Genomic DNA, 12073 nt, shown 5'->3' on the forward strand with positions numbered 1-12073 from the left:
ACACAAAGTCAGAATTCGTGCATGTAACACCACATGTGTTTCAAAATCATTGGTACCTCGTACATCGCATGACTGGAATGACCTCCTGGCTGATATTGTCAGCATTATTAACAAGGAGAACTTTCGGAAAGCATTACTTAACATTGTACAGTAATAATTGTTTTACATACTAATGTCACCTTAACAATTTTTATGGCATACTATTATTTCTGCACCTGTCAATCTCATAATCTCATTTCAAATAAACCTGCAGTTTTTCATACAACACTGTATTTCACCTACCCAACATATACTGTATAAGCAACAAAATTTACGCATTTGTGAAATATTTATGTTTTCGTTGAATGCGGTCTTCGTCATACTCGGCTAACATTGTATGATTAGCGAACATTGCACTAAATATGAATAGTATTCTTTAATCAGTACTGTGGTCTCTTTTTCCCTGTAACCCGCGCCCCTCTGTAATGCTGAAAGGTCTTAACTGTACAATAAATAAATAACTTGATATATAAAACAAATAAATAATAAACATGCCTAAACAATCAAGCCATACATCGAACTCTGAACTATAGCTGTCTCTCAATTTTAAGCCGTCAATTTGTTGCGATCAAGTGTGTTTTTCGTGGGTTGTAATCGCCGCTGGCGATTGGTAAATTGCTGGTAAAGATGTGTTAAAAGGAACCGGTGCTTCGCACTACTCCTATGAAAGCCCTTCTTTAGATGGGAGTGACCGCAGCTTCAGGAACAAGAAGAAGTGAGTGACGCTTGTGTAATACAAGCCTCTCTCCCTATGAAGTAAGCATTCTGCATAGAACGGGGAGCTTTTGTATTTTCTGGTCGTTTCTGGCAATAAAACCTTCAAATCTAGCTCCACTGTACACTCCTATGGCTGCCTGCGGACTCTATAACGTTCGTTTGAGGAGGGCGGAAGTGTGTAGACTTAAAATTTCTATTTAATTTGGCTTCCGTAAATGCCTACATACATAAGCATAAAAAGAAAGCTTGCTCAGAACAGGAAAGCTCCGCTTACTTTTTGTCATATATTACGAATGTTCTCTGCGCAGTTTACTGTAAACGTGAACAAGACTCTTCCATGGCTAAAAAAAGGAAAAAAAATTGAAAGACAGGTATCCGACAAACAGCTTCAGAGTTTGGCAAAGCCATATTCGCAACCAGGACTGCCAGGTTTTGCCATTTTGTGCCCCTTTTACTACTTTTCTACGACAATGGCAGCATAAAATCACTTTTCCTACTTTGCTGCTTTTTGCACAACTTTTCGTATCTTCAATTCAAGAAGCTATCAATACCTTGTGATGTCGCAGTCAGTAGTCTTAAGTATACGTTTGAAATAACAGGCAGTCCAAACAGTTTTACTATTCGGAATGCAGGGATATTGCTTAATGGTGGTGATCATACTAAAATATAGAAAGATAATTTACTTTAGCCTTTATTTATGTCTTTTAAATTGAAATAAGAATGGCCTCGTGGGAACAGAAACGAAATCATTTTGAACCCCTGGCTGCCTGCCTCGGCCGAAACGTGGCTAGGGTACTCTGTTGCTCACCCGAAGGTCGAAGTCCCATTTTAATTGACGAAAAATGGTAAATGTTCATGTATTATGCGATGTCAGTGCACCTTAAGAATTACCAGATAATGAAAATCTTCGCAGCTCTGCAATACGACATCCTTTATACCTATGTAATGGTTTAAGCACGCAATTATGTTGCTGACAATGGGTATAACCTGGCATAGTCTCTGACATAACTGTTGAATGAGGCACATCTGGCGTACCATTCATTACTGGACGCGGTTTTAAACCGCAATTTTAGGTGGCAGAAGTCAAAGCGCACGATATCCTGGGCCACTCCACACTCATTGACATCAGAAATAGGGCATCCGCCACTCATAGTAAGCTCCGAAATACCAGTGCACGAGACGCAAATGCGGCATTCACAGCGCTCACTACTAATTGTTAAAAAGCGCTTGTGTTGCCAACTTTGCCTCTTGTGTCACGATGTTAAATGCAAAGCGTTTCTCAACAAACTTCGGCAACCATATCTATCTATCTATCTATCTATCTATCTATCTATCTATCTATCTATCTATCTATCTATCTATCTATCTATCTATCTATCTATCTATCTATCTATTTAATTATTTATTTATTTCTCTATGTGTGTGTGTGTCTGCATGTGTGTGTGTATGTCTTTCTGTCTGTCTCTCTGTTCACGTCCGAAACCTAGGGTTGACCAAAATTAGTATGCGAGAGTATGGGGGCGTGATGATTATGACAGTCATGTGATGACTTGAGTAATATGAAAACCCGGTCGCGTACGATGTCAGACCTTTTCCTCTAGACACGTGTGGCACGTGCCCCGGGCCGTTGTATGCGGGTATGCGCCATAGGTGTTCAAAAGTTTATATCTATCGAAGAATAGTGAGCACCGGCATTGGTAATTTAAAAGTGAGAGCGTTAAGGAAAAAAACCTGACATCAGCAGCGTTATTCCGATGAATGCAAAGGATATCTGTTATGGCCCCAGCAGAAATGTTATTGCATGACTATAATGTACCTTACTACCCGGTAAGGTGACGTCTCGGAACTCAGAGAAATACGCTATGCAGGCATTATGTTCATGAAAAGTCATTTCTGGTTGCAGTGCTGCCCATATAATTTTACCTAACACTATTGAGATGTTTCAGTACTACATCACGTAATACAATGCTTCAATGCTTTATGTGTTCCAGTGTTCTATCATTACCTTCGTACTACACAAGCCTCACGTTGGGTTAGCGTAAATTGTATGTGAGCGCCATCCACTGAAGTTGGTCTTCGTAGCACTTGCCAGGGCTACCATCTTCGCAACCATTAGCGCTAAATTTCTGCTTACTGCTTATGGTGTTGGTAATACCGATGTTGTTATTGGCACCGTTACGCCCCTGTGAAGAACTACATGGTTATATAAAAATTTGTGTGACTGTTGGAAAAACAAGCCTATACATGTGACATTTGCACACATGTTCAACTTCATTTCGAAACGCTTGCCTCAAAAAAAAAAAGACAACTGCACCGCATTTAACTTCCTCCAACACCTGCATGATACTGATTCCCATGGTATGCGGTAATTTGCGAATTTCCGTTAGTGCTTCCTTGAGAATATCCTAACAAATCGTCCCCAAAGCTATAAATTTTTCAGGACATTTTACGTACAGCTTGTAACATTATCTTGGCTTAGGTAGAGAAGGTGACTCTGCATACATCAAGGAAGGAATAATTGTGAAAGTGGCTGAAATTTGTGCTTCAATGTTAGCAGTTGTAATCGTGAGCCGGCTAATCATCCTGCTGACTCATTTTCATTGTCGCAATCTCTAGTATTTTCAAGAAAAGTCATGGAAGCTGCGTGAAAATTGTTTTTGCATAACGCAAACACTACGTGATCATGCAGTGGACCGATTGGTAACATAAAAAATGCGTGAAACGCTGTGCGAATAATTGTGAATTTGCTTGTGCCCCACATATTTAGTTTTATGCAAAGCATTTTGCATGATATATAAATTCTATAGAATTGTGAAAGCGGTTATCAAACTTGCATGACTACTTATGGTGAGTTTTACTGCCACTGGATCTGGTTGGCTGCTTTTTGCTATTTTTAATATTGTTTTGCTATTTTTTATCTTGCCGACCTGATGACTCAGTTTGACATAAACAGAAATTAGCATCTACAGCTTTTATAAAAAACTTTGTTAATTTCTCCAGCCGCTTAAAGGAATGAGGAACTGTTTAATCACTTAATGTCTCTTCGAATATGGCCAAAGTGTACAGACATTTAAACCTAAAAATTGGGTCACACAAACAACACGAGAATAACCATCGCACTGCCTGGTATTTTTCTGCGCACCCTTACAGCACAAGCGTTCGCAATCCTTTCTCTAAGCAGTACATGTAATGGCTGAAGCATTGAAAACATGTATCTGAGCTCTTAATCTGTTGTGACCCACGGAGGAAGGAAAAAGGTAAGGAAAGGGCATGCCCAGCCTGCGCAGGGCGTAAAAAGTGTGGCGGAAATGACATCATGGCGGCCATATTCACTAGGCACAATGGCGGCGTTGCTATGGTTACGTGTTGCGCAGTGGAGCTGGTCTAGCAGTGAGCGGCCGCGGCTGGCGGCGGAATGTGTGCCTCCCCAGGTCTCGTGCTGAGCCGTGGCGGAATATATCTGTGCTCCGCACCGCGTTATTGGTTACGCAGTGTTCTCCTGGCTGTTACATTACTCTTAGCAACGTTTACAAATCCCTTTGACCATCACGGTGTTTCAACAGTGCGTAGAACAAGTGCATATCCATGTGTCGTGCGGCGGATGACGCGGATGAAGCAGTTGGTGTTGAGCGAAATTGCGTTGGGCACCATGACGAAGCTGAATGAAGACGAACGCCTTGCAGGTCAGTGACGGTTCAGCAGTGCTCCTGCTTGTGACAACGGACGACGCTGTGTAGCCCTGCAAGACGCCGTGAGCACTATGTGCACATACGTAGTTTCGTGTTGTGTATGTACAGTAGCAACTTGCATGTGCGTATTAAAACGCCTTTTCTGTTCCGCTTGGTACACTCTCTACTAGCATTGCATGTAATCTCAACGTAACAGCAACCACGTTCTACTGTCATTAGCACCGTGCTCAGAGTCACCACCGTTGCAGAATGCTGACGCCGGTGAGTTTCACGCGGAACACGGGACACAATGGCAGGACGCTGCATCCGCCGCGTGGCGGAAAGCAACCGTAGAAGGTGCACGACCGATCGTGTTGTCTGTACAGTTGCTGAATTAATGACGTGAAAGCACTCGCCGTTGTCAGCGCATCTAGCGCGCGTTCTCTCGTAGTTGCTTCGTTGTCGGCGAGCTGGTACTCCCTGTTATTACTTGGACGAAGCGATTTCGCTGAAGGTGTCCCGCTGGCTCAGAGTTATGAGCCCAGTTCCATTAGTTTCGGATCGTCACGACGCACGCTCTGCGCAGCCCACGTGCATTCCAAGCCGGAGAGAGAGTCACGCCTTCTGCTTTACATTCGGATGTAAACAAGAGAGGAGAATTCGCCTAGTCAATATGGCCGACTTCCGGCTTCATCGCGGCTTCACAACGAGTGACGTCAGGGCCTCTCCCTACCTCTCCTTCCTCCGTGGTAGTGACCGCATATGTCACATGCCCAAGATAGATTATTACCCTTATTTGTACGTCATATTATAGGTTTAGTTATGGTGTCAATACGGGTAATTTTGCCCAACGCGAGGCCGCGTCTTGCGGGTGCCTACGCACTTTCCTTTACGCCTTCATAATTTATCATTATTCCACTGCATATCGTACAATATTTCGATTTTCAAGTGCATCTCCACGAAAAGGGTGCACTCTTAACTGCATTTACCCCGTCACAAAAGTTAGAGAACCACTGTGTTGGGAAGTATCGACAGACTACTTACTTTTCCAGGAAATGTCACACAGACTGTTCGAGTTACCATGCCACACGTTTAGGCTGCTGACCTCATTTTTAGCTCAATGGGGATATATTTTCTTACTTATATTTCATCCATAGCTATGCATTACACCTTTTCAACTGCCCTATTTATTACCTTGGTAGAAAAGTAAGTCAAAATGCATTTTAGATGTCTGATGCAAAATGTGACCACCACGGCTACCTTCTACGACATTCGGGTCAGCAGCAGAGTGCTACAATGACTATTACACTGAAACAAATTATGCAGCTGATACCATTGTAGGTGACACATAAAGAAAAAAAATATAACATGCACAACGAGCAGTACGAATTTTTCCCGAAGTTTACCCAAAGGAGACACGATTTGCTAGGTTCCTTGAAAGTGTCCTTCGCCAAGTCATTTTCAAATTTTAACTACGAGGACATTTTGGGCAGAAACTCAACACATTTTTCATCTTGCGCTATAGACATTTTAGAACGTCTTGTCTTTTTTGTCGTGAAAGTGTATACAGAGGTACTTACTCTTTAACTCTATCAATTCGGTCAGCAGCATGTAATTCCATGTCTGACGAAACATCAAATTCTGTTCCTTCGCACCAATCTGTATCAGCGGACCTGCGTGATGTCGGCCAAGATTCACACATACTTAATAACAAGTTGTTGATTGGTGTGACCGAAAGAAAAACACAGTACGGCACTTGAAAAACAACGTGTGGCCTACACTCGCAGTGATTGGTCTAGTTTTATCGGGGAGTTGCACATGCTCTGCAATCAATACCAAACCAACAAAAGTTCAAGAAATACGTAGCCTAATTGGGGCAACAACAAAAATGCATTATTTTTCAGAGCACATATGATATTCTACAAATTTCATTTGGCATAGCATAACAGCAGATCTCCAATAATGTCGAAATACATGTCATGTGGAAGGAGTCAGTAAGAAGGTGTCTAAGATGCGTTCTGGCATTTCGAGTAAAAGATGAAAAAGCATGTTGGCTGCTTAGTCCATAAATTGGCGCGGCTTTAAGATATATGAGGCCATGCGGAAAAAGTGAATTTTCTTCTAAAGTGCCGTTTTCAGACTTTTAGTTGTGTTAAATGCCCAATTCTTTTTTGTATATTTGCGTATAAAGCATCCATCTACACAGTTTATTTCAAAAGACACAAGAAAAAAAGTTGGACCGCAAATTACCTAAGAAACCAAAATTGAAAGTGCCAATTTTGTGTCCATCACACTGCAGCGGTGGTCTAGCGGCTAAGGCACACGGCTAGTGGTAACTGGCGCCTTGCTGCTGAGACCAGAAACGGTGGGCTATGGCTTGTGCATTCATAAGAGTTTACCTCTTACAGCTCTTGTGGTACAATATTATCACTTCCCAAATTAAACACTTTGCGTTTTTATTGCGCAAGTCCTATAAACTGTTTCATAAAAGTTATTTTTCTTTTCGAGGTTTACGTGTAGACTTTGAGTCACCTGTATGGCGTTACGACCTGTCATGGGATTCATTCTGAGTTCACGCATTGAGAGCAACTGTGGAAAAGTGTTGCAAGGTTGCATGCCAACGGAAGAACTTTTTGCTGGACGAGTTTTTGCATAACTTTGCTGATCATTTTGTTGATGATGCAGAGCTCGGAACACGAAGACGGGAAAGGAACATGATGGCTTCTTTGCACTACTTCTGTATTCCCGTTGCAAACTTTTTCACTGAGACTGTTCAAAAGCCGTGCTTCAGAAGTTGATTAAAGAGCGCCATAACTAAACAAGCTTAATGTTTGCCAATAGAAAAGAGCTCTAGCTCTAAAATTCTAGTTCGAAAGGCATGGGAGGGTGAAAAAGCCAGCTCTTGGTCCGGAAAGCACACACAGTCTTGGACCTCCACTGAAAATTCTCTCTTGAAAGGGATGCCAGCGATACAGCTTTGACGATAGTCGCATATGAAACGCCTCCCAAGCGATAGTAGTTCCGGAGGAAGCATGGTCAAAGCACCCGCTAATATCAGGTGACGAAAGACCCGCAACAGCACATTTGCATGACTCCCATGTTCCTGTACCGCGAAATTCACCGACAACTACAACATAACTGCAGCGTCATCTTGGCTCTAAAAGCATTCTGCTTCATCTACATCTTGAACCCTATACTATAATTGCAGCATGAATGGCATCTAAGCATCACATAAAACCTCCATTTAAAAAGCGTTGGAGCGGGTGGTGGCGGTCTGCTCCCGTGAATGGTGCTATTTTTAGTGTTCCCGTTGATGGCAGAAGTAATAGGGTGTAAGTGTTTGACAATGAAGCTTTTCTGGTGGGCCACCACGTCCCCGTGGGTCCCCAAGGAACCACCAACAAACAAGAATTGAGGACTATAGACAAATTGTTTTGGTATAAGCCTTGACTGCTTTGTTATTATTTTCTCTCTCTCTCTCTCTCTCTCTCTCTCTATATATATATATATATATATATATATATATAGAGAGAGAGATAGACCAGCGGAATATTATATATATATATATATATATATATATATATATATATATATATATATATTCTAGTAGATCCTCCTTGAGCGGTCACAACGTGGTTTATTTCGACGTTTCGGCCTAGAGTCTGGCCTTCATCAGGAATAAAGATACAGTTTGTCGGTGCTCAGCTTTATACAATCTCAAATCAGAGGGCAAGGAAAGAGGAAAAAAGGAAAGAAAAAAAGAAAAGAAAAGGAAAGAAAAAAAAGAAAAAAGAGAAAAATAATATACGGTGGACGCCCCTGGGGTGCCCCCTTCCACTTTTCCCTCCACTTCCCCCCATTTCTCTCCCCCCTCTCCCCTTCACCTTTCTGATGTCAGCGGTCTGTGTATGTTTCCGTTCACTAGCGCATTCCTCCCGATCAGACGGCCCTTCCTGGCACTGGCGGTTCGGTGTGGGGCAAAAAAGAGCTTTTCAGGAAGTCCTAAGCCATTAACTACTCGGGGTCCCGTAAACAATTCGTCGTAGAAGGACGGGGGCCGCGTATTGTGGCAGAGGCTGGTCAGCGGGCATTTTAGGAAGTTCTAAGCCTTTAACTACTCCGCGCCCTGTCAACATTTCGTCGTAAAAATAGGGGTGCCCCGTATTGCGGTAGGCTGTGCAAGCGCGTGCAATGCGAATTCCTGGCCCGCTTCTAAATTACGCGTGTCGTGGGGGCCTCCTGGCTGTGCACATGGTTGCTGCTGGGCATGTCGTGCATGACACAATTGATTGGGTAGTAAAATAAAACAAAACAGACGACAGCTGCACTTAGGAAGAGTAGTTACACTTGGAATTGTTTTAGGTTGTCCAGTGCCCTTCGCAGCTGCAGTGCCGTGAACTCAGTTACTATTTTCATTGTTGCCGTTATTGTTTTCTAATGCTTTAATTGCTGCAAGTGTACCAGGATTCTCATTTATTCCTCTATCGAGGGTGTTAAATCGGTACATAAGGTATGACTCTCGTTGTTCACGTTCTCGATTTGATTTAAATCCCGTCTCTAAGAGCGTTACTGATAGTTTGTCGAATGCATGGTCGGGAAGATTGAGATGTTTTGATAGAGGTAGACTTGGGGCTGATTTCGCATGGGCTCTGTGATTATTGAAGCGAATCCTAAATGGTGTTTCTGTTTGTCCGATGTACTGCATACCACACACGTTGCATTCGAGTAGGTACACCACATTAGAGGAATCGCATGTTAGGTTTCCTCGTATGTTAATCGAAAACTTGGATTGCGTGCTGGTTGCTTTGTCTGTTTCTCGCATCGCCTTACATACAAGACATCACGTTGTGACCGCTCACGGAGGATCTACTAGACTATATGCAACGCTACGGCCACTCAACCACCATGCCTGCCTATATATATATATATATATATATATATATATATATATATATATATATATATATATATATATATATATATATATATATATATGTAGAGAGAGAGAAAAACTAACTATACGCCTCTAAAAAACTGTTTATTGGTGACGGTTTGATCGGAGACCGATCTTCATCAGACGAAATTTAGTAGGCTCCGACGCGTTTTTATGCCAACTTCCAGCCGAGAGATAGCGAAAGAACAAGAAAAAAAAAGAAAGCGAGAAAAAAATAGAAGTAAAAATAAAACTAAAATAAAAGTAAGAAAACGATTGGTAAACAAGATACAATCATGGCAAGCTTTTTGGTCCAGGGGGCTAAATTAAGCAAATTAAGCAAAAGAAGAAAGAGAAAAAAGGAAAAAAAGGAGAGAAGAACTTCTCTCATATTTTCTTTTTCTCCTTTTTTTCTTTTTTTCTTTTTTTTTCTTTTTTTTAATTTATCACATTGTTCTGCCGTAGCCCTCCTCACCAGGCTTCAAGAGCAACTATGAAGGGGGAGAGCAGGTGGAATGCGACAGCGACAATGATCGCAACGAATGTACTGTGGTATTCTTTACAAGCTACCGGAAAAGCTGATGAGAGGTGAACCTGAGGAGTCAAACTTTTCATCACAGGAATTTGCTTAATTTAGCCCCCTGGACCAAACAACCTGCCATGATTGTATCTTGTTTACCACTCGTTTTTTTTACAAAATGCACCTGCCATTAATAGTACGCAAACGTGGTCGTTTGACTACTTATCAGTGTATAATGGGTGGTATTGCCACTGACCAAGGCGCTTTTTTTGTTTTTTTCTTTCTTTCTCTTTTTTTTCTTTTTTTCTTTTTTTAAAGCACGTGCTATGCGTAGTACGCACACCTGGCCGTTCGGCTGCTTATCAGTGCATGATAGGTAGTGGGCCACTGGTATATGTAGACTTTTCTTTTTCTCTCGCTTTCTTTTTTTCTTTTTTTCTTTTTTTAATGCACGTGCTATGCGTAGTACGCACACCTGGCCGTTCGGCTGCTTATCAGTGCATGATAGGTAGTGGGCCACTGGTATATGTAGATTTTTCTTTTTCTCTCGCTTTCTTTTTTTCTTTTTTTCTTTTTTCCTTTTTTTCTCTCGCTCTCTCTCGGGTGGAAGTTGGCATAAAAACGCGTCGGAGCCTACTGAATTTCGTCTGATGAACATTGGTCTCCGATCAAAACGTCACCAATAAACAGTTGTTTAGAGGCGTATACTTCTTTTTCCTTAATTCTACGGCAACCGAAGCCAGACTCTTTACAATCTACGTATATATATATACTGTGAGGAGGTTTCATCATCATCATCATCATCATCAGCCTGACTACGTCCACTGCAGGACAAAGGCCTCTCCCATGTTCCGCCAGTTAACCCGGTCCTGTGCTTGCTGCTTCCAATTTATACCCGCAAACTTCTTAATCTCATCTGCCCACCTAACCTTCTGTCTCCCCCTAACCCGCTTCCCTTCTCTGGGAATCCAGTCAGTTACCCTTAATGACCAGCGGTTATCCTGTCTACGCGCTACATGCCCTGCCCATGTCTATTTCTTCTTCTTGATTTCAGCTATGATATCCTTAACCCCCGTTTGTTCCCTAATCCACTCTGCTCTCTTCTTGTCTCTTAAGGTTACACCTACCATTTTTCTTTCCATTGCTCGCTGCGTCGTCCTCAATTTAAGCTGAACCCACTTTGTAAGTCTCCAGGTTTCTGCTCCGTAGCTAGGTACCGGCAAGATACAGCTGTTATATACCTTCCTCTTGAGGGATAGTGGCAATCTACCTGTCATAATTTGAGAGTGCTTGCCGAATGTGCTCCACCCCATTCTTATTCTTCTAGTTACTTCAATCTCGTGGTTCGGCTCCGCGGTTATTACCTGCCCTAAGTAGACATAGTCTTTTGCAACTTCAAGTGCACTATTACCTATCTCGAAGCGCTGCTCTTTGCCGAGGTTGTTGTACATTACTTTCGTTTTCTGCAGATTAATTTTAAGACCCACTTTTCTGCTCTCCTTGTCTAACTCCGTAATCATGAGTTGCAATTCGTCCCCCGAGTTACTCAGCAATGCAATGTCATCGGCGAAGCGCAGGTTACCAAGGTATTCTCCATTGACTCTTATCTCTAACTGTTCCCATTCTAGGCTTCTGAAAACCTCCTGTAAGCACGCGGTAAATAGCATTGAGGAAATTTTGTCCCCCTTCCTTACACCCTTCTTGATTGGTATTCTGTTGCTTTCTCTATGAAGCACTATGGTAGCAGTTGATCCCCTGTAGATTTCTTCCAGAATGTTTATATATACTTCATCTACGCTCTGATTCCGCAGTGTTTGCATGACGGCTGATATTTCTACTGAATCAAACGCCTTCTCGTAATCTATGAAGGCTATGTATAGTGGTTGGTTATACTCTGAGCATTTCTCTATTACCTGATTGATAGTATGAATGTGGTCAATTGTTGAGTAGCCTGTTCGAAATCCTGCTTGTTCCTTTGGTTGATTGAATTCTAATGTTTTCTTTACTCTGTTAGCAATTACCTTTGTAAATAGCTTGTATACTACAGAGAGCAAGCTGATTGGCCTGTAATTCTTCAAGTCTTTGTCATCTCCTTTCTGATGTATTAAGATGATGTTAGCGTTCTTCCAAGACTCTGGTACTCTTCCCGTCAGGAGACACCTCGTAAACAGGGTGGCTAGTTTTTCTAACACAATC

At 42.1% G+C, this 12073-nt stretch overlaps 1 protein-coding gene across 7 annotated transcripts in view; it reads right to left on the reverse strand.

Moving 5' to 3' along the window:
* Window positions 1–12073, reverse strand: part of LOC119179190 (uncharacterized) — a 226675-nt gene that overhangs the window by 18358 nt on the left and 196244 nt on the right. For 5 of the 7 annotated variants that reach the window (XM_075869263.1, XM_075869266.1, XM_075869261.1 and 2 more), the window contains one exon: window positions 6005–6097. In XM_075869263.1, coding sequence (XP_075725378.1) covers window positions 6005–6097 — 93 coding nt within the window. Of the gene's footprint in view, window positions 1–1030; window positions 1098–6004; window positions 6098–12073 lie in introns of those variants that run through there. The other 2 variants (XM_075869264.1, XM_075869265.1) reach the window with 1 other exon arrangement.

Source organism: Rhipicephalus microplus, chromosome 7 (assembly GCF_043290135.1).
Source record: "Rhipicephalus microplus isolate Deutch F79 chromosome 7, USDA_Rmic, whole genome shotgun sequence".
NCBI lineage: Eukaryota > Metazoa > Arthropoda > Arachnida > Ixodida > Ixodidae > Rhipicephalus > Rhipicephalus microplus.